Raw genomic sequence first — 27,549 nt, 5'->3', positions numbered from 1 at the left:
ACTGGCTCCATCAGACTCTGTTATCTGAACCAAGTGTCCTCTCGTTTTAATTTAATTCAGCCCCCCCCCTCCTCCCTCTCTCCCCCACTCTCTCTCACTCTCTCCCCCTCTACCTTCACTTGCTCTCTCTCTTGTTCTTCGAGAAGGAAAATTACACCCCCAGTCGCAGCACAAAATGATTTTGGCAGCCTCGTCTGACAAACTCCTCCAATCACTGTCTACTTCGCCGCCGTGATCAGACCTTTACAGCTTTACACTTAATTTCCAAAGCTGATATCAAACAGTCATCAATCAACCGCTTTAAGTTTTGGAGTAATAAATGTCCCCGGACTCAGAATCACATCAAGCAGTTAAAAAGTCCGTCAACAAGAACTTCTAACTCTACACAGTGGCTGTTTACTACTGTTGCATAATTAAAGCTCTTATGAATAACTAACACGCTGCATTTAGCCACACCGCACTCTCCCTGCGGACAGGCAATAAATCCTCAGAATGCTCTTACCAAGGTCAGGGGTCGAGCTAATGTCTCATTAAAAACACGTTTTCCCATCAGGCCATAAGGGCTGAATGTGGAGTGATAGACAGCCTCAATGTATTGATCATGAAATTACAATTTAGACCTGGGTACGGCAGCGCTTCTCAGCCTTGCTTACAATTTTGCCCAGTGGGCTCTCGTGGTATTGTAGCGAAAGATTCCCACGTGGCCTATAAAGCATTTTGCCCATGGACCAACATTGTAAAAGAGATGTCTGTGAAACTGCTGTCTGTTAAAGACACTGCGAACTGCAAACAAGATCAATTATGATTCTTTCTATAATCCATTTTTGATTCATGGAGGTTATATATTTGTAAAATTTATGAGGAAAAGCGATTTCAACATTTGTATGTACTTTGCATATTCGGTGGAAGCTGCAAAACATTTTTGCCAATGTGCAAGGCGAGTGATTTATTGGATTGAATAGGTACCATGTTTGCACTCGGTATCCACAGTACAGTTATTATACTTGAGGGGCATTCCACCTGTAATACATCAAGTTTACACGCAGTACAGAGAACAGGCAAACATGAAGAAACATCAGAGAAACACAAAGACTTAACTCAACAGATCACTCGACACTGACTGAACAAAAGACTGCACTTAAACACAAACTAAATGAATAAGGGGATGTGTTCAGGTGGAGTGAGGCGGAGAAACACAGGTGAGGTTAATTAATGGAAAAACGCTAGCAACAGGAAAGGGGCTGCAAAAACAATGGGAAAAGAGAAGGCTCATGAAGAAGATGCAGTGCAGGTGTGGAGGGAAAGTGGACTGGGAAAGAACTCAGGTCACAGGGCTGGGCTAATTAAACAGATACAAGACAGGTGTGGAGGGAAAATAAGGCAGGTGAGGAGCACAAGAAAACAGGAGGGAAGCAGATGATGGAAAAAGAGCTAAAGACACCACAAGAACCTAGAAAACACACATAAAACACATACAATGAAACTAAAATAACAGGAATATGACAATATTATGTTTATATGTTTTGCCACATCTGTTTCTATAAACGTACAGTCAAACTGTCGTGTTTACATCTGAGTTGCTTAGTTATTCTTAGTCACAAGGTTGACTGTTGTGGACCACACACACTCACACACTCAGCATGCTAAGACCTTGGAGCTACCTGGCCAGACCCTTTAGAGTAATTAAACAAAAATAGAATATGAAATGGACCATGAAGTGTGGATCAGTGAGGAGAAGCTGGTTGGGGACTGATAGGTGAAGGTGTTTGTGTGAGTGTGTGTGCGTCAGGGACCAGGAGGGTGTGTGATCTTGCACAGCGGTGGCACCGGGACAATCCAGGGTGAAGTTGTTGAACTGTATGATGAATGTTGCTCCATAACCGAGAATGAGGGGGAACGCTTAAACTCTTTCCACCGATCACCTCCCCTGCAGCCTGCAGGAAACCACCAGGGAAACGTAGCCTCTGCTCTCAGCAGCCCGGACAGCAGAGGACACACAAAGACACACATTATACACACACATTCAATCAGTCCACTTTCCATGTGCTGATCCATGTTGGTTTAAACATCAAACATTAACAAATATCAGCAAACCAAATGAGCACAGGACGTGGAAGTGGAAATTGTCCGCGCTCACAGCTACATGTAATTAGAAGTCTAATCCTCCGCTTGTTTGGGATACGTGTCCATGCATGCAGGGAAAAATATGCAGAGTTGGCACTGCGTTTCAGCCAGTGAAGCAACTTTGCTGAATTTCATTTACGTTTGTGGATGTGGTAGATGTTCTCATTCAACAGCTCATGCTGGCTGAGCATGGGGTGACTAAATATCACACACAGTGATTCTTTTCAGAGACCAAGTTTGTGTCCTTCTGGTGTCAGGACAGTCTCTCTACACTCAATTTAGCAAGGTTCCTCTGTACTACTCAATCAGACAAACCCCTACAGTAAAGTGCACAGACACACGCACGCACGCACACACACACACACACACACACACACACACACACACACACACACACACACACACACACACAGACACACACACACGTTCTTACACACCACAGGGGAACTGCCATGGCTCTGAAGGTCACCGGCTACAAAACAGCTTTGATTCCCAGAGGTTTACATGACTTTCAGACACCCTGTTCACTTTTGCCACTTTCACTTTGAGAACATCGCCCACTGGTTTTTCTGCATATTACTGTGATAATCCATGTGCTGGTGTTCAACATGGGAGGGATTACCGCCATGAGGGACAAGTGGCTTCAGGGAGGAGGAGACATCTTTCACGCTTTGGCATGAAAAACCTCCTCAAACATGTCACAGCGGCGCAGTTTGCTCACTGTAAAATGGGCTTATATAATACGACCTAATGCCTAATTGAGCATCTACTGTAAATATAAGCATCATTATATTGTGTGAGGTTTATTTTGGCACGTCAGAATACTTGAACGATTGTGAGATATTTCTGGAAAGTAATTTCCACTGCTGTCAATCACAAAATGCCACACGTGACTCCGAGGTTTGACAGAAATCACTTTATTTGGTAATGTTGAGAGAGCGTGCATTAGAAAGGATTTTACGCTCCAAACTGATGAATATGCGAAGTAAATGATGATGCTGAAATCTCATCACAGACTTCTTCACTGTAACATTTTATATAGGAGAAAGTTGACCCAACCTTCAACTCAGCCCAGTCGCCAGAATGACGTATTGTCATTGTACATTTCTGCATACTGTAGAATAAAGTTAACCGTTACTCCTAACCCTCAACGTAAACGTACATTCAACTTATGTGTTCCATATGAATCATATCAACATTTCTACAATATGTGTCGCATCACCAGATGACTTGTACATGACAAGATTTTCATGCCAGTAAGAAGAGGAGATGGAGGTGGAATTACAGCTAAATGGGAGACCACTGTTCAAGATGGCATTTCAACATTGGTAAGCAAAATATTATGGATGGATATTTTAAACCAGATGTTGTGACATTTTCCAGCTGTGTTAGTGGCAACAAACCCGATTATATTCAATGAGACTTAAGAACAATTCGCAGCCATGTTTGTGATCTTGATAACAAAGTGTTTTTTGTGCCATTATCGGAACAAACATCTTGTTTTCTCAACATAAAATTTAACCTAAATTAAACATAAAGGTGAATCATAAAGAAACAAACATTCCACATGTCCTAGGTTATAGTTAACTTATTTCCTGTTTTATTTTGAAGGTTATATGCGCATGTGTCAGGTTTTTCTTTCCACTTCCTGTCTTTGTCTGTTATATGACAATAACAGCTCAGCAAAATGTGTTTCTGAAGACATTTTAGGTGAGAAATAGGCAATATGTTGCAAAATCTGTCTTCATTTTAACTCAACAATGTTTAGTTTTATAGTGTTTCATGAGTTTCCAGAGGCATCGTGTCTCACTGTGTTAACGTTAGACAAAGTGGACCCAACTGGAAGAAAAACAGGCAGGCACGTAACTAAACAAAAAGCTAGCTTTAACAGTGGAAGCTGTAATCCAAAACACCAAAAATAAAAAGATCAAACACAAAACAAAACAAAGTACAACCAAAAAAGTGAAGTACAAACCAAAAGGCGAGGTACAAACCAGGAATAACATGAGGAAACAGGAACAACGGGAAGACATAACAGGGAGACACCAGAACATCAGAGCAAAACAGAACAGACTTACTAACACAACACAGCTGAGGAGCAAGCTGTGGTTGGGTCCTTTTGTAAAACCATAACACCGTATAATTGCCAGCATTTACTGTATTTTGGCAGTTGGGTTGATTAACCTAATGGAACAAAACACCAAACTGCTGCTAAAACACCACACAGAGCCAGACGGATGACATTTTTTTGACCATCTGAGAAATTACAGTTTGTGCTCCAAAGACAGAAAAAAAGATTTATTTGCTTAATCACAGGAGCAAACAACATGTTGAGGAAATGTAAATGGCGTCCGGTCGGTGTTGTGTTGGCTCAAAAGGTTAATGAGGTGCGTGTTCGCTCAGAGACAACGATGCTCTTTACGGAAGAGGAGGCGTTGTACGCCCGAGGGGCCACCATAATGACACCCCTCAGATCTCATTATCAGGCTTATTGATTGGTCATGGCCACCTGCCCCCTCGCCCACACACACACACACACACACACACACAGACTCATACACACACATACAATCACAGACACAAAAGCAGAAAATAGGATTTTTTCACTTGAATACAGGAGCATTATGCATGCACAGACACATTTATACACATATCCCTTTCAGGTTAACAAGCCTGGAGATTTTAGTCAACATGCCAGATCTGTGCTGTCCATTCACAGCCTCCTCCACACACACATACACACACATTTGAACAAACATGCACACTGGGGAAAGTGGCACACTCCACATCCATAATGTACTTGCACACACCCACACAGCCACTCCACAGGGGATGAATACACACACTTATACACACTTTTAAACGACATGGACATTTTCAGCCCCTAATGTGAAGCTGCCATTTTGTTCTGAGAGAAAATTGCTTCAATTAAAATTAGCACAGTGATAATAGACGTACATCCAGCTGGTGTTGTCAAAGGTTTGAACACGCCACTGCATCACAAACTATCAGAAGATGAACCAGCAGGGAATATTTGACTTTATTCGGTAACATGTTCGTCCTGCACCTTGTTGGCAGAAATTGGGGAGATTACGCATAACAAATGTTTATTTGACAGTATAAAAAGTAATCAAACCTTTGCTTCTATTGTTTCCTACTGGACATGTTCTAACCTTCTACCCATTATTGATAAACCACAGGTTGGAAAATCACATAAAATAGGCGCAGTGGTTTGGTAAGAACAGACAATGTTTCCAAATGGAGCTACAAAGAGCTCTTATTTCTTGGCAAATTATAGCTCCAGAAAGCAGGTTGGCAAAATTCCCTCATCAGTTACATAACTACTGTGGAGGTGAGTCTCTGAGGACCAAAAGAACTACAGCAATAAATCTAATTAAGGCATCTCCGCACGTAGGACCCGTCTGCCACCGCTTTCACCCTCCCAATTCCCCACCTGTCGCGACACTCCAGCCCTCTCCTGCTCTGCTGGGGACACAGGTGAAGTGACTGGCACCGGGATCACCTGGCAGTTGGATGGCAGCAGGTTGCACAGATTGCACAGATGCCTCTGGTTCCCCCACATGGACGCCACATGGACTGGAAGAGCAGTTTAAACAATGGAGGAAGGAAGACGGGAAAGAATGAGATAAGGAGAGGAATGAACACATGGAGGGGACCAATATGATGGAGAAACGGATATGACTCAAAGTATTTTTTACATTTTGATTTTTTGATTGTCAAGTTGTACCTTTGTTGTTTGTTGGTTTGTGTTTCAACTGCCTCATCCAGAGTGGTGGAGTGGAGACCTTTTTTTTGTACTAAGCAAGACATTAAAGAAATCTGAGAATCATAAGATTGTACATTGATTTTGCATTCTTTTAGTGTGAAGTCACATTATTTGGGCTAATCCAACCTTACATGCTTTGTGTAACAGGATCACACACACAAAAAGGTGGTTCATTAATGATCTTCACTAGATTTTACTGCGACTGTGCGGGCATGTTGTAGGCGTGCAGCATTTGGAGCGTGCCATAATCAGTTTTAACACAGACACAAGACATAATGTGTGCTTATTGAGCAAAATTACATATTAGGCTCAATCAATAGTCAGTTAATGGAACCGCTGCTAATTATGTGTCTGTGGAGCATAAAAGTGAGTTTGTCTAGTCAGGCCACGCTATTCCAATAACAGGCTTCTTGTGCTGTTTCAGACAATTTAAAACGTCATACAGAAGAAGTTTGTTGAAGAAACATTTCAAGAGATTTTATACACAAAGGTGCACAATTTAACTATTTTGAGAACAAATATTGGTTACATAGTCCTACATTCTTGAACTGTAGATGGCCAATGTGCTATTTTTCTTTACACCCCACCATAATGCAAAATACAAACCTGATTAGCTCTTTACAAATGTAAAAAGCACATCAAAAACTTTTGCAAACCTCTATTCCCTGAGCTCTGTCTGTTTTTATGAGCCTGTAAAAAAAGTCCAAAGTTCCATAGTACACCTTTAATAGGAACATTTTATTTTGTTTCTAGAAATCTTCCTGACTCAGGAAGGGAAAGCAGGGCTTAGCCCAGGTTGTGCTCAGCAGGGGAGGAGAACTGCTGACCTGGACTGGGGATATTGTCGGGTGGTGGGAAGAGTGCTTTGAGGAGCTCCTAAATTCAACTCAAGAGGCAGAGAGTCTGAAGACTCTGCCTCTACTGCAGAGGAATACTTGTCTATATCACTGGCAGACTTGTCCATATCACTGGCAGACTCGTCCATATCACTGGCAAACTCGTCCATATCATTGGCAGAGGTCACTGGAGTAGTCAAGAAGCTCCCCAGCGGCAAGGCCCCAAGGGTTTATGAGATTCATCCTGAGATGCTGAAGGCTCTGGACATTGTTGGGCTGTCTTGGTTGACGCGCATCTTTAGTGTCGCGTGGAGGTCTGGAACAGTACCTTTGGAGTGGCAGACTGGGGTGGTGGTTCCCATCTTTCAGAAGGGGGACTGTAGGGTGTGCTCCAATTACCAGGGTATCACACTGCGCAGCTTCCCTGGGAAAGTTGACTCCAGGGTGCTGGAAAGGAATCTGCAGCTGCGGTTCCATCCTGGTTGAGGAACAACAGACCAACTTTTTACCCTTGCAGTCTCGCTGGGGGGCTCATGCGAGTTTGCCCAACCAATCTACATGTGTTTTGTAGACTTGAAGAAGGCCTACGACCGGGTCCCCCGGGGAGTACTGTGGGGGTACTGTGGAAGTATGGTGTACTGGGCCCTTTGCTACAGGCTATCCAGCCCCTGTATGACCAAAGTGAGGGCTGTGTCCATAAGCTCAGCACTAAGTCAAGCATGTCCTGTGGGTGTTGGACTCTGCCAGGGTTGTCCCTTGTCTACTATCCTGTTTGTGATTTTCATGGACAGGATCTCGAGGCGCAGCCGTGGGGAGGAAAGTGTCTGATTTGGGAACCTCAAAATTGCGTTGCTGCCCTTTGCAGATGACGTTGTTTTGCTGGCTTCTTCAGTCCATGACCTCCAGCACTCCAAACAATCTGAAAGTGCCAAAATGAAAACAGAGGACTTTGTGTGTGTGTGTGTGTGTGTGTGTGTGTGTGTGTGTGTGTGTGTGTGTGTGTGTGGTGTGTGGTGTGTGTGTGTGTGTCCGATCAGGAACTCATGTGCGTGCACACTTTGAAGGTCACAACCGCACACAATAAAATCTATTTTAAGGTAAATTATATCACCAGTGCAGGCAAGGTCATACAATCATTAAATGTAAAATATATATATATATAAAAGTTTAAAAAATGTTATTTATTTTTTCTCCACGAGCATCTGTCAACCCCCGAGATTAACTTGAGGGCCACGACTTTCTACAACAGGTTGGTGTCTGCTTATTCACATTCTTAGAAATCAACCAAATGAAATGAACACATTTTATTAGAAAACTCAACACAAAAGTTATGTTTAAGCTCTTAAAACAGAAGTAAAATAAAATGTGTGGTCTGGTATCTACAGAAGCCCTGAGGGTCAAGTGAGAATTTCCTTTTCTGGTGATCTGATTTCTAAGCTTTAGAAACACATTTTCATGTGAAACAGAGAAAAAAAACATTTTTTTTTCAAGATTTTCACTTTAACATATGCTTGGAAAGTAGCAAGGTTTATAAAGAAGAGAAGAGAAATCAAACATAGAACAAGGATGTTTTTCATCTTATTTAGGACATGAGTAGTCGTGAACTTCAGCCTGTTGTGGTCAAAATTAGTATCACAAAAACACTTTAAAAAAAGATTTGTTCACTTGGTTCCACACAGAAAAAACAAAAATTCCTTGGGGGGGGAAAATATATATTTTTTCACTGTTTCACACATGAAAACACATTTTTAGAAGTTAGAAAATGGATCACTAGAAGAAAAAAAATCTCCCTTGCCCCTCACGCCTTCACGCAACACTTTATAATAACCATTATTAATAAATGGTCAGTTTAAAGTTAATTAAACTTTAGTTAATAAACTGCGCTGCTTTAAGTGTTCCTTGCATGGACACATTAGTAAATTGACAGCTTGTGTTGATACAAAACATCTGAAGAGTGAAATATGAGTTTAACATCCTGCAGATTTTTACAACTGTCCCCCATCAGGTCACATTCAGCCAAGTGCAGATGTTCTGCTGACAATAGGCAGTTGTGATATGTATTTATGTATGTATTATTGTGTTGAGGGCACCTTTGTGATTGGCTGCGCGCCCTGGGGGAGGCCGGGGTGGGTGGGGAGCTTTAAGAGCGGCTGCCTGCCTCCCGTCGTGTCTTCCGGCAAAGCGACGCTCAGCAGCAGCAGCATCAGCAGCAGCAGCAGGAGGAGACAGAGGAGACAGAGGAGACACCATCAGGAGCGCATCATAAAGTTTGAGGCTGCAGCGGACACACGTCCAGGACTCCATATCAGGTTTGTGCCATATTCTGACGATCACACTGCTTTATGTTGCTGAGAAAATCTGCACAATGAAAGCGAGATAAGTCAGAATCCGACGCGCATTTGTAGGAGATTGCGACGCGTAAATGCGTAGAGAATGACTTGCATGTCTTTTAGTGCTGTTGGAGGACACTGTCCTTTAAGTTTAAAGCTTCGTCATCGATGGCGCTTTTATTTGCGTCAAACTTTCCAAGTTGTCCCGTCGCAACAGATTGCTTTATTGTCCTGCAGTTTAACTGATAGACCGCCAGCAGCTGATCACAGGAGTCCTGCTGCCAGAGAGCAGCAGTAAAGCTTCTGTTTATTGGTTTGGAAATAAACAGGAGATGCTGGAGACTGGAGGCAAACTTAAAAAGTCCACGTAAAAATGCCAGGAGGGCACCTTTAATTTATTGTTTTTACCAAGAGAAAGGAAAAATGGGAGTTTATTTCCCCTGTAGCTGATATGCCATGGTGATAATTTGTCTCAGTTTAAGGAGGTTGTATCAGAAATAAGAGTCTACTGGGAGTCCCTCTCACCAAACCTGCTTACTTTGATTTATTTGAATCCACCAAAGCACCAGGATACCACATATTGGACCAATGTGCCATGAAATTACTATGACAGAATTTCTTCTCCCCTCTCAACCGGACAAGGTTGAATAATCGTGCTGAGATGTGGATAGAACCCCCCGTAGGTATGAATGTATAGATGCATACATCCTAAACAGCTGTCAGTAACGTGCAGGTGAATTTAAATCAGAGCTGTCACTCACAGTAGAAATCTAATTTCCCATGTAATGTGTTTTAAATTTGCTCTTTCAGGTTTGCAAAAGAAAAAAAAACCCTCTATAAGCACTGTGTTGTCATTGCGTCTCACTCTATCTGTGATCGACACTTGTCTCTTATTGTGTAATTTGATTCCTGGCCATGGAGGTGTGGGCTTTGGCCCGTCCTCCACCTTATCCTGTACCCACTCGGACTTTGAAATCTGTGCCAGGCGTTGGATGCAGCCTTCCTGCCCTTCTTCCATCCGTATCGTCTCATGTAACAGTGGCGACTGCTGAATAATTAATCACGTCTTGTTAACAGTAATGAGTAATCTGAGTTTTTGGAATGTGGAATCTGATGGAGGTCGTGGAGCAGAGGGCGGACGCTCCAGTGCTCCTCTCAGACCTGGTTTGAGCTTTCACATTAAAATGTAAGGGATACCCTACAAGCGAAGAGCTGGTCAACTCTCTCAACAGGAACGTACAGGATGATGCTGAAGGCTGAATTTAAATAAGGTTAATTAGCTGCACACTGTGCTCTCATTTTGAGTTTTTCTTAAAACAACACTGGAAAAGACAGACTTCATGAGAGTGTTTGATGAATTGTCTGTCTTTCTATGCATTGCAACATTATAAATCGAGGCCGACCGATATATCAGTGGGCTAATAATATCACAGATATTGGCCTATCAGAGACATATCAGTATCGGCATTGGTGTTGTCTGATATGTGCCGATATGAATGATGATTTATTTTAGAGATTATAATACAGAAAAAGATGCTCGGAGTGATGTATGATTATTAAACTTCAAAGATATTCTGCCTCCATTACATATATTATATTATATTATATTATATACACAAGTGTTTGATTACCCTATACCCCCCCCCCCCCCAAAAAAAGCATGTATATTGGCCGATATATCAATATTTTTTACTCTCTAATATTGCTACCAGCATTGGCCCCTAAATGTAGTATTGTCTGGGCTCACAAAGCTTCCAAAGATACCACATATGTGAGGCTGAACTTGAGACAAAATCACACATCTAGTATTTGACACCTTATGTGAAGTATAATTTAAACAAAAGACAATGATCCTGATGTGCACAGTTAACGTTGAGGAATATTACAGTTAACCTCTCATGAGACTGGAGAGAAGAGGGCAGACTTTGTTGTGTGGGCTAAGTGAGATTGAGAGTGAGGTTCAGAAGGGATGTACTTTTTTACTAAAATGACTGTTTATGCTGATTTGTCTGGCTGGATGACTATGAAAAAACTTGAGTTGTGCGTCAGAAAGGCAATCTTTTGTTTAGCAGATTTTGTTTGCCAAGCTTGGGAGAGAAAGCAGAACATCTTGTCTGTAAAAAAATCCTCATTTTATAATGAAGTATAATGTAATGAAATGTTTGATCGGGGCAATTTTTCTTTTGCTGTCTTGTAAACCCATGAGGGAAGGGTACTTTGTGTGCAACACACAAAAAATATAAAATCCATTGAATATATTTCCAGTGAAGGGAATGATCCTGGGGAAAAAAAGGGGGAATTTGATATTAAAGAGGTCATATTATGCTAATTTTCAGGTTCATACTTAGAGGTCCTAGTAGGTTTACATACTTTAATTTTAAAAAAAACACATTATTTTTCTCATATGGTTGCTGCAGCACCTCTTTTCACACTGTCTTGAATGCTCCGTTTTAGCTACGGAGTGAGACATCTCGCCTCTGTTCAGTCTTTGATGAGAGTTGTGCATGTGCATTACTGAACGGGCAGGATGTAGCCAATCAGAGGCAGAGTAGGGCGGGTCATGCCGAGCAAGGTAGTGTGATCAAAAATAACGCTGCTACAGCTGGTAACCATGGCTGTGGTACAGCCGTAATATTTCGTGATATATATATAAATATATATATTTATATAATGCCTAATCTTGCATGTTGAAGTAAACATGTATGTAACGCTGTGATCCTACCCTCTCACTGAAGTTACATAGTGCAGAAACAAGTGATGGGGGGCAGAGTGGCTGAGACAGAGACACCATTCACCCTATTACAACACACTGTACCATCAACATGATTTTGAAGCTGTTATTTAAGTTATAAAAGTTACATCTTGTTGCTTTAAGGGGCTGATGAATAAACATAAAAATGAGAGTGTACTGTAGTCTGTGGCTACTCTACTTTATTAACCTCTCTCAGTTTACCACTTCCGATAAATACGCAGCACGCCACGGTAACGCTGATCGGCAGGAAGCTGTGAAGCAGTGGCATCATGTAATGACCTGTAATGAGAGGAGAGGTGGAAAAGAAAGAGAAAACCCCAGTGGGTTTAGCCACAAAGCCCCTGTCAGGATATACAGTATTACATGGAGCACATGAGTGAACCAGTTTCTCCACCGCACAGCTGTCTCACCGTGTCACTGACAATCGCTGTTATTACCTTTGATATCTTCTCTTATTTCTTTATTACATCGTTCAGTACTTGTTTGGAAGCAGCTGAGTGAGGAGGAGAAGTCACTAAAATGGCAAATTAAATTCCACACGCTGCAGTTGAATCATAGAAGAAGAAATCACCTGCGCATTTTGTGGCACTCCAGTGCATTGCTCCTGAAATAATAGCAATGTCACACCGAGCGTGATTCGATTTGGCGGTGTGTAATGTGGCAACACAGCGCACACAGGGTCATAAACCTCCTATTTGCTCACGCGAACACCAGCAGGACTTCTGCGGAAAATGACTTGTGAGGAGACGTGGCGGAGTCATCGTGAGTCTTCAACCTTGACAAGTGAGACTGAGGAGATCCTCCAACATGTCTCGGGTTTGATTTCCTGTTGAAGATCGGCCATCAAATATTCATCAGCCCCATAATCTATAGCCCCTTTGATAACTGACACAAGGATTTATTGTCCCTGCTCCATCCCAGCAGACTGGACCCCAGAGCAGCTCCTAGTCTGTTAACTCGTCTGGAAATACTAGAAGAGAGCCAGTTCTTTTATTGGAATGAAATCTGCTGATGGACCATGAAGTGAAGTGTGCAGATAAGCTCTCCTTTCCCCGACCCTATAGATGTGTTTCCCTTTTCTGCTCTGCCAGGCCTCCTCTCTCTCGCTCTGTCTCTCTCCACCCTGCTGTGAGCTCTGTAATCAAATCAGCAGAACAGACTACCTTCACTCCAGCAAGGTGATATGCCTTTGTGATGACTTTTCTTCTGTTGTTTAATCCGTGCTTAAGAGTCCAACTGGTGGCTTCAATAGTCAGCGGGGATCAGAGCACTGAGCAGCGCCCTGCTGAGCAAAGTTATTTCAGCCTCCCTGTTTGAATCAGCACTTTTCATTGTTGAGTATTTAAAGCTCCTAAAGGTGGACCGGATTTGCGGGCGCATTGCACCCCGATGTTGTAATTTTCACATCCCTGGGTGTGGGGCCGGCTGTGTTCTCGCGTCGCTGATTGAAAAGTATTGTTCTACATCCTGGCTCACGGTTGCCCTGGAGGCCTCTCACGTCATTTCCTTTAATGAAAAAGTTTCAGACTTTTTGAATGCTGAACCTGCTGCGCATCGGTTTTTGAGCAAGTGTTGTGTGGGCAGGGCATGTAATATATATATGGCCTTCATCGTGGCTGGCACAGGCCCTGCTCAGCCCCTGTGGACTTGACAGAAAGGCTGCCTGATGGAAGGAAAGTGCTGTCCTCTGACTTTAAGAGTGCTGACATCTCCATACTCCACCCTCCCCCACGCACACATACACACACCTCCAAATCTCACCTCTTTTTTCTTCTTATCCTCTTACCTCCATATGTATCTGATTGATGCCACCCGACCCTCTTCACTCCCCGGGTAGCTGCAGACCTCTGCTCCGTCTGAATGCAGACGTGAATCATAGGGATTGCCGCTCTGCTCCGCACCTTTATCTCTCGCTCTGTCTGCGCTTCCCTTCTGCCTTCTCTTACCTCATCTTTCATCTGACCTCACCTCTACTCTCGCCTCACCATTGAGTCTTTCCTGCGGGCTATTTCATCTGATCTCATGCTCACTTGCACCAGAGATGCACCAGTCCACATTATTTTTGTTCAGATCAGGGTGTGATACCTGAATTTTGATATCTGATGATTATAGCTGCATTGAATGATCGCTTAGCTGTCAACTATTATATTAATCACGAGAGCTTGACCAATATATAGGCTAATATTTTGTCCGATATGTGCTGGAAACTTAAGGAAACTTATATTTTACATAACATAATGCAGAAGAAGATGCTCTGGGTAATTTATAATGATTAAATTCCCAGCAAAGTTTATTGTTTTGGTGATCTGATGTCATACAGTTCATTGTTTAATTGTAAAGTCTTTCTCCTCGATTATGTACTTATCATTGCCACAAGTATTTGATAAACACATTTGAGGGATCAACACAGGGATAGTGTTTTACATGTTGAGAATATAACAATATCGGCCAACATACTTATATTGGAATTTCTTTACTCCCTAAGAGCGGTATTGGTGCCGGTCCCAAAAATCCAGTATCAGTCTGGCTTTATTAATTGCCAACTTTTGTGATAAGGGTTTGAAATATTCGCTGATTCCACCTTCTTATGTGTGAGTATTGGTTTTTCACTCATTCATTCATTCATTCACATCTTTGAGCTGTGGACAGTGTTGTGAAACAGTGAAAAGTACTTGAGTAAAGGTCTTAAAGTATCTAATATTATATGTATTTCAGTATCAAAACTACAAGTAAAAGTAGATACATACAGTATATTTACATGTGTGTATACTGTATGCAATACATAATATTTGCCTCCAAAATATAGTGAAAGTATAAAGTAGCAATAACAATACAATAAACAGGTGCAGTGACAACCTCTACAATGCAGTAGGTAGATTTCTAAACATGAGCTGAAAAGTAATAAGAGAATTACAAAGATCAATCAGTCAGTGACATAAGTCCAATATCCAATAAGTGAATTACGTCAGTATTGGCACCAGATAATGATATTGGATCAGATCAGTTCCAACTCTAACTAACAGCTTCTTCCTGTCCTCTCTATCTCTCTCTTTTCTTTTATTAGTACATAACACTTCTTCACATAAAACTTTGCCTTCAATTTCTGACTCACTCATCATCATCTGACCTGCCACCACCTGTGGACTGGTCACCCTTCGTCCTCATCATTGTGTGAATATTTCATGCCTGTTATTTATGAATTAAATGTAGGATGAAGGTGAATATGATCGGGCTGACATTTATTCACCCTGACTGGGAGTGAATTTTTGGAGAAAGAAGGGGGGTGTGCGGGCCAATTTCCGCAAGGGAGGCAAGTGACAGCAGATGGACTGATGGAAATGATGGTCAGCTATGACAGAGCTGATAAAGGTGGTGGTGAACGGGCGAGGAAGGTGGTTTCTTTTGCTGCCTGTCAGCATGACAGCATCAGTGAGTTACAAGGCTGGAAGTGACAAACACGTTTTAGGACTCTCTTGCCTTTGAGTCAGCCCCCGAGGTGCTTCAGAATGGGAAAAAAATCACACTTTGTGCTGCTAGCGTCGTGACTCTGAAATAAAATTCAGAAAATAGATTCACTCTGTGAGTGTGTGCATTAAGTCTTTTTTATTATGTTTTTATTGCCATTACTATTTTTTGCAACGTGCCTTCTTTATTGAAGCGGGCACAGCAGAGCCAGTGAATATTAGATCAAATAAAGGTCTTCAGAGCTTGTGAAATGATGTCCAGGAATATTTTCAAACATGTGCTTTTTATGTCCCCTATTGGGAGCCTGTGAATCATAGAATCATTCTGAGAACAAATTATCTAACGTGACACAAAATAAATTCAGTTATCAATACAAGTTCACACCAAGACTAATATTTGAGCCTGTGGATTTCAACATTGCACCAGTCTAAAGTAAATATCTTTTCAGATATCCTGAGCCATGTTTTCATGAAAATTGACAAAATTTACCTAGGTGTGTATAGGTCAGAGGTGGGGGACTTAACCTTGAAGGATACTAGCTTCAGACTTGAAGGTTAAGACTTGAGAATTTCTTGAGACTTGAAGGTTAAGACTTGAGACTTGAGGTTTAAGACTTTAGACTTGAAGGTTAAGACTTGAGACTTGAGGGTGAAGACTTTAGACTTGAAGGTTAAGACTTGAGACTTGAGGGTGAAGACTTTAGACTTGAAGGTTAAGACTTGACACTTGAAGGGTAAGAGTTTAGACTTTCTTGAGACTTGAAGGTTCAGACTTTAGACTTGAAGGTTAAGACTTGAGACTTGAAGGTTCAGACTTTAGACTTGAAGGTTAAGACTTGAGACTTGAGGGTTAAGACTTTAGACTTTCTTGAGACTTGAAGGTTAAGACTTTAGACTTGAAGGTTAAGACTTGAGACTTGAAGGTTAAGACTTGAGAATTTCTTGAGACTTGAAGGTAAAGACTTTAGACTTTCTTGAGACTTGAAGGTTAAGACTTGAGACTTGAGGGTTAAGACTTTAGACTTGAAGGTTAAGACTTGAGACTTGGTTCAGACTTTAGACTTTCTTGAGACTTGAAGGTTAAGACTTGAGACTTGAAGGTTAAGACTTGAGACTAAAGGTTCAGACTTTAGACTTTAATGATACTCTGTATAAAGACACTGAATGCTGTTGTTAATTCTTGGTAAAGCTGATTCTGATTCTGAAGCATCAATGAAATGTAAAAAAAAAAAGTGAAATTTATAATGGCTCATTGCTCAGTGGAGCGAAACACAATGTGGGTAGGAGTTAAGGACAGGATGCTGCTGAACACAAACTAGGACTCACCACATTATGAGTCAGTGGTCTACTCCACTCAGGACACTCATTCATAGTCTCGTCACAGGCTGTACGTCTCTCTTGATACAGTATGTGTCTCTGTGGCTGTTTTGCATGCTTTAGCGTCCTCCCAGTGTTCTTAATAATTTACAATAATGCATTTGGAAGTTTTAATAGATCTGGTCTGCAGCAAGTCCAGCATTCAGGCCAGTTCCTCCACAGAGATACAGAATTGACTCCCTCAGAGCGTTCCCCTGGTGGCAGTCAGACACACCATTGCTTCAGGCTGTCAGAGAGAGTGACACAAACAACCAGGAGAGAGGACGGAATAGATTGGACACTAAATAGAGGGGAGCTTCTCCCCCCTCCTCCTCCTCCTCCTCCTCCCCCTCCCCCTCCCCCTCCTCCTCGTCCCAGCTGTCTGGAGATGTTTGGGAGGAACGTGCAGTCCGCCACGCAGCAGATGACCCTATCGGAGGAGGCGTTCTGCTCAGCAGCTGTATCTTAATCAGCTCTCATTGAGTTTAGGTAAAACAGAGAGCTCGTCTTGTAGAAAATGAATGCTGATCTAGAATCTTGAATACTTTGAATATTGATGCAGGAGTGACCTTGAAAACCTAAACCTAAATATGCTGATAGAGAAAATAGACTGCGTGTTCATCTGGGCTGGCGATAAAATGATAGATTGTGGGCAGCTTGGGAGATGGAATTGCTCAGCTGCATTGAGAATTACAGAAGGGCTTGTTTTTTGCCTTTTGCTCCTTCATCCATGTACAACTCCATTTGTCTTTCTCTCCATATCTCAACCCCTCCTTCATTTTTCCCGGTTCACTTCGATATAAGTTTCTCACTGAGCTGATGTGACCAGCCCCTCACTTTTTCTCTTTATAAACGCCTGCCGGTAAGATCCATACTTCAAACTGATGAGGACCGAGTAGTGGGGAAGTACATGTATTTATGATAACAGACAGGTTCTTGAAGAATACATCAATATAAAGTATATTGGCCTCTCTGTAGTGTCGCTGGCCTTTTTTTTTGTTTTAAAAGGTCAGCAGTCTTGAGTGCTTTCCTCTCTCACTGCGATGCACTTCTCATTTGCATGTACGCTCAGTGAAAGAACAGTGTGTCTCTATATCTGCCTCTCAGACACAAATACACACCTTTTCGTACACAAGACGCAAGTGTGTGCGGGGGAGCTCAATGACTGGCTGTGTTGGAACAGCAGAATATTTAATTGCCCAACTTTATCACCATTACTGTAGGTACTGAGTGTCTGCCAGGCTAATTATGACGGGGACTAACCGAGGAGCCGAGCTGAGCTGCTAGCCAAGTGTAAAGACTCCTCAGACACTTTGTCTCTCTCTGGGGCTAAAAATACCTGCAAGACAGTCGTGTTTTGGTCTGTGAATCTGAGTGTGTATGTGTGTGTGAATCCCTTTCTTTTCAAAGATGTATTGGAAAAGGTTATGCCACACGCGTGGAAGTTAGATGAAGTTGGTTATTTGGAGATGGTTTGTTGTTGCACACAGCTCAAGGTGACCTGGTCCCCATCGTCCTCATTAGCCACATGGACACGGCAGGTGTCAGCTCCCCAAGGTGACGAATGAACCCAGACAAACACAAACGATTCACAGCAAAAAGAAAATCAAAGGTATCAATAAAGCTTAATGATGGATGGTATCGATATATTCTCACTGTGTGCAGCTCCTCTGGGTGCTGTATGTGTGTTTTGTTAACTGATGTGAAGGGGGATACCCACCTGAGCTTGTTGAACTCATGCAGCTCCCATTTGCCTTTTCTACAGATCCACTTTATCTTTATAAGCAGCAAATTGGAAAGGGTTAATTCAATTCCCAGCAGGCTGTGGCCGAGACTGGGAACATTTACCATCTCTCTCTCCTCTCTTTTGCTCTTGCCACTTGCTCTCTCGCCCTCTCCCTTTCTCGTTGTTTCTAAAGTCTAATTACTTTTAGAGAGTGGCTTTACTCAGGCTATAAATAATGACAAATCAAGGCTGTCTCTGTGCTGAACCCAGTGGAGGCTGGCTCGGCTGGCTATCTGTGTGCCTGAAGGGGGAGGACAGTGGTGGTTCCTGGGGAAAAGATCGCTCTTGACCCTGTTGTGATGTGAAATTCACGTGACTCTGTGTATTTGTGTGAGTGCATGAGGGATGAGAGAGACAGCAGACATCCAAAAAGTGCCAGCAAAGCAAGAAAGGGAAGCCATCAGGGAAAGACGATGTCATATTTTTGTGGAAATGTCCCCAAAGCTGCCTTGACATTGCCTCAGAATCACAGCTTGGGACAGAAACAGAAACAAAACCTTCCATCCCACATAAAGTACGGGTAAATGTCTACTGAATTTCAACTTCTGTGAGCTTTAATACAACGGGTTTCAAGGTCTAATACAATACATTGTTATGTAGTTGTAAGCAAATACAAGCAATTAATTAAATGCTTAAATTTGCCTCCTGTGGGCACCAATAAAACATCATGTAATGAATGATTATACAGTAAAACACAGTTGTAAGTAGGGCTGCAACTAATAGTTTCTTTTGTTGGTTATTTCACTGTTTACAAACAATGAAAAGCTTTATAACCCATTATTAAGCAGTTGTCAAGGTTAACAATCATCAATTGCCTCCAGTGATGTCACTTAGTGGCTAAGTTGCATTGTGGGTAATGTAGGCACCAGGTTTTGAAAAGGGAGAAGAATTTGTGGAATAACAAAAGTGAAAGTCCGACAGTGTTATAGGAGGGCAATGCTAGACCAGTGGACTGCTTTTTAAATCCTGGCACCCTCATTACCCACAATGCAACTTAGCCACTGAGTGACATCACTGGAGTCAATTTATCAGATTGCATGCAGTTTCCTCTGGAGCCACACAAGACTTTATACTGCTTTTTTCACATATGCAGTAGAACTCCCCAACACCTGTAAACACACTTAATGTGTTTAATTAGTAGAGTTACCCTTTAAGAAATGGATTAGAAAGCACTTCATTATAAAGTGTTGCCTCGTGATTAGTTGATTAATCATATGGTCCATAAAATGCCAAATATTTGTAAAAAATGCTCATCACAATTTCCCAGATCCCATGGCGGCGTCTTCAAATTGCTGTTTTTGTTCAATTAACAGTCTAAAAGCCAAAGACTCTTCATTCACTACAATTAATGATAAAGTTAACCTGCAGTTCCTTACATTAAAAAAAATGGGATCAGTGAATGTTTGTCATTCTTGCTTGAAAAATGACATTGGTAACCAAGTTGGCAACTCATTTTCATTTGATAGACTAAAAATATGTCTTTTTAAAAGAAGTTACACTTGCTGAACATTAATAACCGGTTCAAATTATTAAATGTTTATATACTGCTTATAGACGCTAAATAGAGTCAGTAAAAGTACAACGTGGCCAAAGCTTTAACCCTCAATAGAAGCTTATAGCAATTGGACTTTTCTTGTTGCATTGAAACTGTGTGTGTGTGTGTGTGTGTGTGTGTGTGTGTGTGTGTGTGTGTGTGTGTGTGTGTGTGTGTGTGTGCGTCCGTGCATGTGTGCCTTTGTGTGTGTGTGTGTCAGAGAGATAGTGGGAGGTGGATAGAGGAAGAGAAAAGTGACACCGTGGTCACCTGAGAGGTAACTAAATTATTTTCAGCTCTCTTCAATTCATTTACCCTGATGAGTTCTGTCAACGTTAGTTTGACCGATGGCTCCGTGAGGACACCATGAAAGTGGTGTGTGTGCAGGTGTGTGTGCAGGTGTGTGTGCACGCGCTCTGTCTGTCCATATACTATATGTAATCAAGTGAGCTTAAGTATGCCTACTGTTGTGTGTGCTTTTGTGTGTATCTGAATATGAATGAAGTCTCTCTGGTGCATTTGTGTGTGTGCATGCATGTGTGTGCGTTAGCGAGGTGTCCATCTAAGGGCTTTTCGATGAAGACTGATGAGTGTCCGCTCCGCTTCCCTTCATCTCAGGGGTCTTGCCGGTGCTTTGAGGAAGTGTCTTGGAGGAGAAATGGAGTGGGCGAGAACTAATGCGAGTCAAGCGAGATGAGGCTGATGGACGCCAGTGTGTGCTTGTGTCTGGTGTGTGTGTGTGTGTGTGTGTGTGTGTGTGTGTGTGTGTGTGTGTGTGTGTGTGTGTGTGTGTGTGTGTGTGTGTGTGTGTGTGTGTGTGTGTGAGTGTGTGAGGCTGATGGAGGGTGATGGTGGGAGTGAGATTTAACGAGGAGGAAAATAAGCTGAGCAATCTCTGTCTGTCCTCCCCTCTACCTCCCAATAACTTATTCACACACACACGCATTCACACGCACACACACACACACACACACACACACACACACACACACACACACACACACTCTTGAGTCCATGACTGAACTATCTGATCACTGACTCTATAAAGGCTTGTTGCAAAGGCAGGAAACATAGTAAATTTGCCATTTTAAGTTCCTTTTTATCGATCGTTCTGTATACAACATGTTCTGTACCCAAAGTGTTTATGATGCAGTTAATTGCTTAAATAAATCAATATCCTATATGTTGAAGTGATGCTATCTCTCTCATCCTTAAGTCCATTCCCTCTCTCCCTCAGTCTATTTCTCATCCTCTCTCTCGGTGATGAGTTAGTGAGAGATAATGGAGAAACGGATAATTACAGGGTGGATAGGATCAGATGAGGAGGTGATGTTTGTACCTTTTACATACAAAGTGGAAATTACTCCTGTGTGTGGGTTTTATTCATCCGCAATGTTCTTTTATGCATGTGTTTTCACACCCACTTGTATTTCAAGTGCGTGTGTGTGTGTGAGACTGCGTTAAATGCCATTGTGTGTGTGTCTGTGGGTGTATGTGTGTGACAGTGGGATACAGCCAGATTAGACTGGTCAGTGTGCGTCCCTGTGTATTAACATGTTACAGCAGTTTTTCCATCTGTTTGTGTGGAATCTCAATCATTTTTAAGTACAGATTTGTGGGTTTACACAAAGGGGACCCAAACGCAGACACACAGGCAGACAAGTAACTTAACGAAAAGCGAACTTTAATAACACAAAGCTGAAAATCCAAAATCCTAAAAATGTAGCAGCAAAAGGAAGATAACAAAACAGGAGATAACCAAGAAACAAAAGCAAAGCAAAGTGCAAACCTATAAAAGCAAAGAACAAACTAGAAATAACGCGAGGAGTCAGGAACCAAAAGCCGGAAACTCACAACAGGAAGATGAGACACAGGAACACAAGGGCAAAACAGAACAGATGAACTGACAAAGAGAGAGGGAAGGACAAGGACTTAAATACACAAAGGGTGAACTGATAGACCACAGGTGAGGAGTGGAAAAGGGCGGGAAAACAGACAAAGGCAGGAAATGAAAAGCAAAACATGACACCTGAGGACGGAACTTCAAAATAAAACAGGAAATAACAAAACCAAAACTCAAACCATGACAAGATAACTGTAAAGTACACCCACGGTACTGAGTTTTATAGCATCGTATTTTGGATTATTAGTCCAGTTAACATATTCTGTTATCAGATACCCTCTGATCCAAGTCAACACTAAACTTATGATCCTTCTGTTAGTTTGGTTGCACCTGTCAGTGATAGAAGTCGTACCTTTATTATTCTTATTTGTTCATGGAGTACGGTGAACTCATGAAATAGGTCTTTTTCATATAGAGGCCTTAAGTTGGGAAGTCATTCTGGAGACTTCCGTGTGTTCATGAGCTTTGAAGTCGTAGTATTCAAACAACATGGACACGACAAAGAAAATGTGTAGTATTTATGAGGGTTAATGCTGACAGGTCCAAATAACTCTTCTAACTAATCTAGCTCACTTTGACTCTGGTTACAACGTAATACCGTACTCCAAATTACGTGTGAGCAGGAAATCGATATGCAATTTATCATTCATTTTTTCTGATTATCAGACACAACATGAACGCATCGAAATTCCTAGCAAAAGTTGTGTCCATCGCATGTATTACTTTCTTTGAACAATACCACAATGCACTGCATTTTATAGAATGCAAAACAACAGTTGTGCTGCACCAGTTGGTTACACAGTCACATGTCAAAATGTCTTTTGTGCGAAAGGCCTATCCCACTGTGTACCTCCAACTTAAACCTGACAAGAAGGCTAATCAGTCAAGGTGTTGTAATTAGCTTCTCCTGGGAGAGTGTGCAGGTGTGCAACATTAAACACAGATGAAAAGAGAAGTTTGTCACATTTTAAGTTAAATGAAATAAGCCTTCTTCAGAATATTATTGACATTTCTCAAAGGTATTAAGAAGTGTGATTTGCAGTGATACACAGCCCTGAATTATGACTTTCCATTGTTATTCAGTAGGGAAGAGTGAGTACAACATTATCTGTACCTGTTTGATTTTAATTAACAAACTTCAATAAGGATTTTTCCTTCACCACTAGAGCAGATACTGACAAATTTTACTTGGATGATACTGGTACTCTTGTCGGTAGCGGATACTTGTTTCAGCTGAGTACTTCCTCAACCCTGTTGATCAGTTTTTCAAAGGCCTGGCTTGTCTTAACAAACCCTAATGACAGCTTAGCATTTAGCAATTAGCAACTGGCATTCTGTCATTGTTGCAACTTTTTAAGTAACAACTGACAGGCCAGTGAGGTGCTGCTGTAATTATGTAATTGATTAGTTTTATTATTGTGCACAGAAAATGTGTATATTTTAGAAAATGATTACATGTGGACTGTCATGATAAGAGAGGGGGTAATAATATGTTCATTCAATTGCAGGTGTGGCCTGATGTTCTCTGTTATTAAAAATATGTGCATATATCAGTGCTGGCATCACCAAGTGATTAAGAACAGCATCATATCGCACATCAGCAAATAAAACAATATTGTGCATCACTGGTAACAACATTATCCCTGATCTTTTTATAAGCCGTAAGTGATTTTTTCCAAACTGTAATGTAAAAGTCTCACCGCAGTCAGAAAGCATTTCTGAACTGGAGCTGCAGATGTGTGACAGTGTCCGTCGTAATAACGTCCTTGAAAACAATTCCAAGGTCTTCTCACCTATTTTTGGGTCTTGCAGCAGGCTGTAACACACACACACACGCACACACACACACACACGCACACAGCGAGTCTGTTTGTACACATAGAGAAGTGCACATTCACTCACAGTGTGAGTGCCACCTCCCAGGTGTGTCATCCCGCTGCCAGCTCGAGTCTGGTGCACCACCCACCCAGGAGACACTGGCTGATGAAGTAGCAGATAGAAAACCTTTGAACTGAAAGCGACAGACACACAGAGGGAGAGAGTGTATGGAAGAGGCATTCTGCCATGGTCATGCAGAGGAAAGTCAGCCAGCAAACCTCTCGTCTCTCCTCTGTACTGCTGCCCGTTCACCACAGGAACGTCTGCTCTGTTCGTCCATCTTTACCTCCTCTATCAATCCTCATCGTTTGCTTTTCTGTTCATATTACTAGTCCTTTTTTTTTTACCTGAACACAATGACTCTCTCGTCTGTTTTTTCATTTTATCTCCCATCAAATCTAACTTAATCTCTGCACTTCTGTCCATTTTCACCCCTTAATACATTAATAAAGAGATAAGATTCAGCAGAACTCTCTATAAGTATCTCCTTCTGTTTCCATTCATCTCTTCATCTCTCCTTAGCATCTGTCCCCGGCGTTCTGCATATCTCCCAGTATCACGTTTGTCTAAGCAAATAGCCCAGTCACCGCTCTATTCAGACGGGTGAGCAGGTAAAAATGGTTTGCGGCTCGCGTTTCCTCAATGATTTGAAACCCGGTCGGCCGCGGGAGACGTGATTTTAGATTATTAATGAGGCCCCGCAACACTTTGTCTTTCCCTCCGTCATGTGAGCGAATGAATGAAGGGGGTCAACAAGTGAACAAATGGCCCACTGTAACAGTGCACTGACAAATGAGGGTGATGTAACGCGGTATCAGTGTTTATAATCGTGCATTCATTACTGCTAATGCGGTCGTAATGACACCATAATCAGCTCACTAATTGAGTGTCATTACAGGGGATGCTGGTGCTGTGTCCCCCCCCACACATGCCTAATGTCACTGTCACTGTTACTTATCGAGCAAATGATGGTGATAATCACAGTGTGTGATGAAACAAAGGAAGGAATGACTTAATCTGCCCCTTATGGTCCACATTAAAAACGATCAGTCCTAATGGAAAAGTCGTGCCGTGTTTTATGTTAATGGCTTTGACTGATTTTAAATTGCAGAGCAGATTAAAAGTCCTCATTAGAGCTTTATTAGTGACATTTTTGGACAATTATCTCAATGCTTTGCCTCTTTTTCTTCCAGGTGGTGGGTTAAAAGGAGCTGCGGTGGCCTGCTGGTTCTTCGGCGCAAACCGGGAACATCCGATGACACCACGTCTGGCAACGACCCTCTGTGGAGACTGCTGGAACGGCCCCAGAAACAGATCCTGCATTCAATAAGTGGACGAAGCCACTTTTCTTCTTCTTTCGTATGGTTATTATCCACGCTCACCTCCTCGGAACTCATTTTCTACCTCTCGAGTGTTTGAAGAGATCGTCCCAACTTATTTGAACACTTGCCGGCGCTGACCTACTTATCACGCTTCTTTGAGCAAACACTGCACTGTTTTATATTCAAGGCCATCGATCGATCCGCTGCCTTCCCGATCTAATTAGCCACACACGTGCACACACACACCTGGTGCTGCAGATGCTCCAAACACTCTTGCGCTTGTAGCACCTGGGTCGGGCTACAGCTCAACCCAATTGGGTGTCAGAAGTCCATCTGCACGCTATTAACTCCCATCCAGAGTGCTGACCTTGACTGCGATCGGACACGTGTTGCTGTGTTTGCATTAGCAGGAGGTCGCCTCACGTCCCGTCAGCTCCGATTGAGAGTGAGAATGAGAGCTGATGTGGCAGAGCGGCCCTGATAAATCCTCTAAAAACACTGACGCCTGAGGGGGTCGCACGCTCAAATAAGAAAGCCGTAGAGCTTCATTACGACGTTTAGTCGGTTCCTCAAAATGCGTGACACTGAAAAGTAGTCCATATTAATTGAAAAGTGTGTGCGTATGTGTCTGTCACATTGTCAGAGCGGATTAGTGCCGGGCCTTTCTGGGTCATGTCTCTTTGACTGACCTAGATTTGACTATACAAACTGTCCAGAGGAGGAAGATGTGTGCGTGATCAGAATAGACACATCTTAGACGAACACTCTCTGAGCTGGAGATTGTTCTGCAGTCTTTACTTGCTAACTCACACAACCGAACTTCTCATTCAGAATACATGCCCTTCACCCAACAGCCACAGTGTAAAACTTTTAAACCGCCTTCTTACTAAGCCTCGTTATCAAACTCCCAGCATCCAGGTCGACCTTTCCTCCTGCACCACCCCTCATGAACACCTTCCCCTCCTTCTCCGCACCTCCTCCCAATACACCAACCATCCAGTCAGTGTGTAAGCCGTGCCTTCGGGCCCCGTGGAGGATGAACGATGTGCCCACACTTGACTACGAGTTGCTGCTGTCCCCGGCCAGCTCCTCTCTCCCTGGCAGCCCTGGCGGTGGCAGCAGCAGCAGCCCTCCTCTGGCCTTGGTCGGGGTGGACAATGAGCAGCGCACAGCCTTGGCCTTCGTAGGCCTCCTCATGCTCTTCCTGGTCTTCCTGCTGGTCAGGTGCTTCAGGATCCTGCTGGACCCCTACAGCCGCATGCCTGCATCATCCTGGACTGACCACAAGGAGGGGTTGGAGAGGGGCCAGTTTGATTATGCACTGGTGTAGGTTGATGACGTGAAGAGAGGGTGGAGAGGGGGATGTTTGATCGCACATAGAATCTTTAAGAGCAGATTTAGATATGGACTGTACCAATGCACTCTTTTAGAGGGGGGGTTTACCTGATGTTGGAGTATACCTGGTGTATATCACTGTATCACAGCCTGTGTACTGGTGTAAATATGAGGCTGCAGGATTAAACAGGCTGGAATCCTGTGAGCCAAACACTCACCCAAACCCAGATGTTGGACAGAAATAACGAGCTGCACAGCTGCCTTAACCTGACCTCCTGTACTAGTCGAAACATGCTACCACATCGCATCACTTTAGGGCTAGGTTTTCCAAACTCCTGAGCTTGTTAGTATTAAAAAAAACAACATTATTTTTGGAAAGGCCGCACTCACTCACAACATAGTTTATAACCTCAAAGCTACATTTGTGATGAGAACGCAGGCAGTACTTAAACAAAGGAGTTTACACTTAAGCAGACGCCCCTTTAATGAACGTGTGCAAAGCATCCAAGTGCTGATCCAGGAGCACAAATCCTCACTTTTCCTTTGATTTTTTTTTCGACACTGATCCTCGAGCAGCACTGCAGTTTCAGATGCTTCTTAAGGCCCGAGCAGGTAGTTTGTGTCTCCATGTATGTTTGTGTGTTACCGTGTCTATAACTGAGAAGCCATATTGAAGCTATATAATCTCTTATTACTGCGAGTAGAGTTTATGTTCACTGGTTGTGTGTCCTTTGCTTTAGTCAGCCTGCCAAGTGTGGTGATGAAGCAAACAGCAACCTTTAGGCAACAGAAAGCTTTATTTTTCTATTCTCGACTCAAGTTTGGGAGTCTCCTTTTTGCTATCTCTCTGTCCTCCTCCTCCGATTGCATCGATCTTTAGACTGTGGGTTTTCGAGGTAGTCATGCAGCCACGTCTTAGAAGGCAAAGCAGGTAGCTTTGCTTTTTTTGTGTGTTTTTTAATTACATATTTTTCTGACTATCTGCTTTGTTTTTGATACACTGGGTTGAATCAGTGAAAATGAAAATTAAAGGATTCAATTACTCTTCTGAATTTCCACTGAGAGCTGGACTGTGTGTTCATGTTGGAAATCAAATAAAATGATTAATACATATCTGTCGTCTTGCGTCACTTTTGTTCATG

General features: G+C 42.5%; 1 protein-coding gene across 1 annotated transcript; it reads left to right on the top strand.

The window, feature by feature from the left end:
- Positions 1 to 8,935: 8,935 nt before the first annotated feature.
- Positions 8,936 to 27,491, top strand: LOC311258459 (cortexin-1-like). Its single transcript, XM_084354728.1, has 2 exons — positions 8,936 to 9,056; positions 24,944 to 27,491. The coding sequence occupies exon 2, from the start codon at positions 26,019 to 26,021 to the stop codon at positions 26,400 to 26,402; it is 384 nt and encodes a 127-aa protein (XP_084210854.1). The 5' UTR covers positions 8,936 to 9,056; positions 24,944 to 26,018; the 3' UTR covers positions 26,403 to 27,491.
- The last annotated feature ends 58 nt before the right edge of the window (positions 27,492 to 27,549 follow it).

This window comes from Pagrus pagrus (genome assembly GCF_965226575.1).
Source record: "Pagrus pagrus genome assembly, chromosome: 6".
In the NCBI taxonomy this organism is placed as follows: Eukaryota; Metazoa; Chordata; class Actinopteri; order Spariformes; family Sparidae; genus Pagrus; species Pagrus pagrus.
This window is presented reverse-complemented; position numbering and strand designations above follow the sequence as displayed.

Excerpts from the sequence above, each read along its gene's own strand:
- LOC311258459 (XM_084354728.1), top strand. The coding sequence starts at position 26,019 with ATGAACACCTTCCCCTCCTTCTCCGCACCTCCTCCCAATACACCAACC.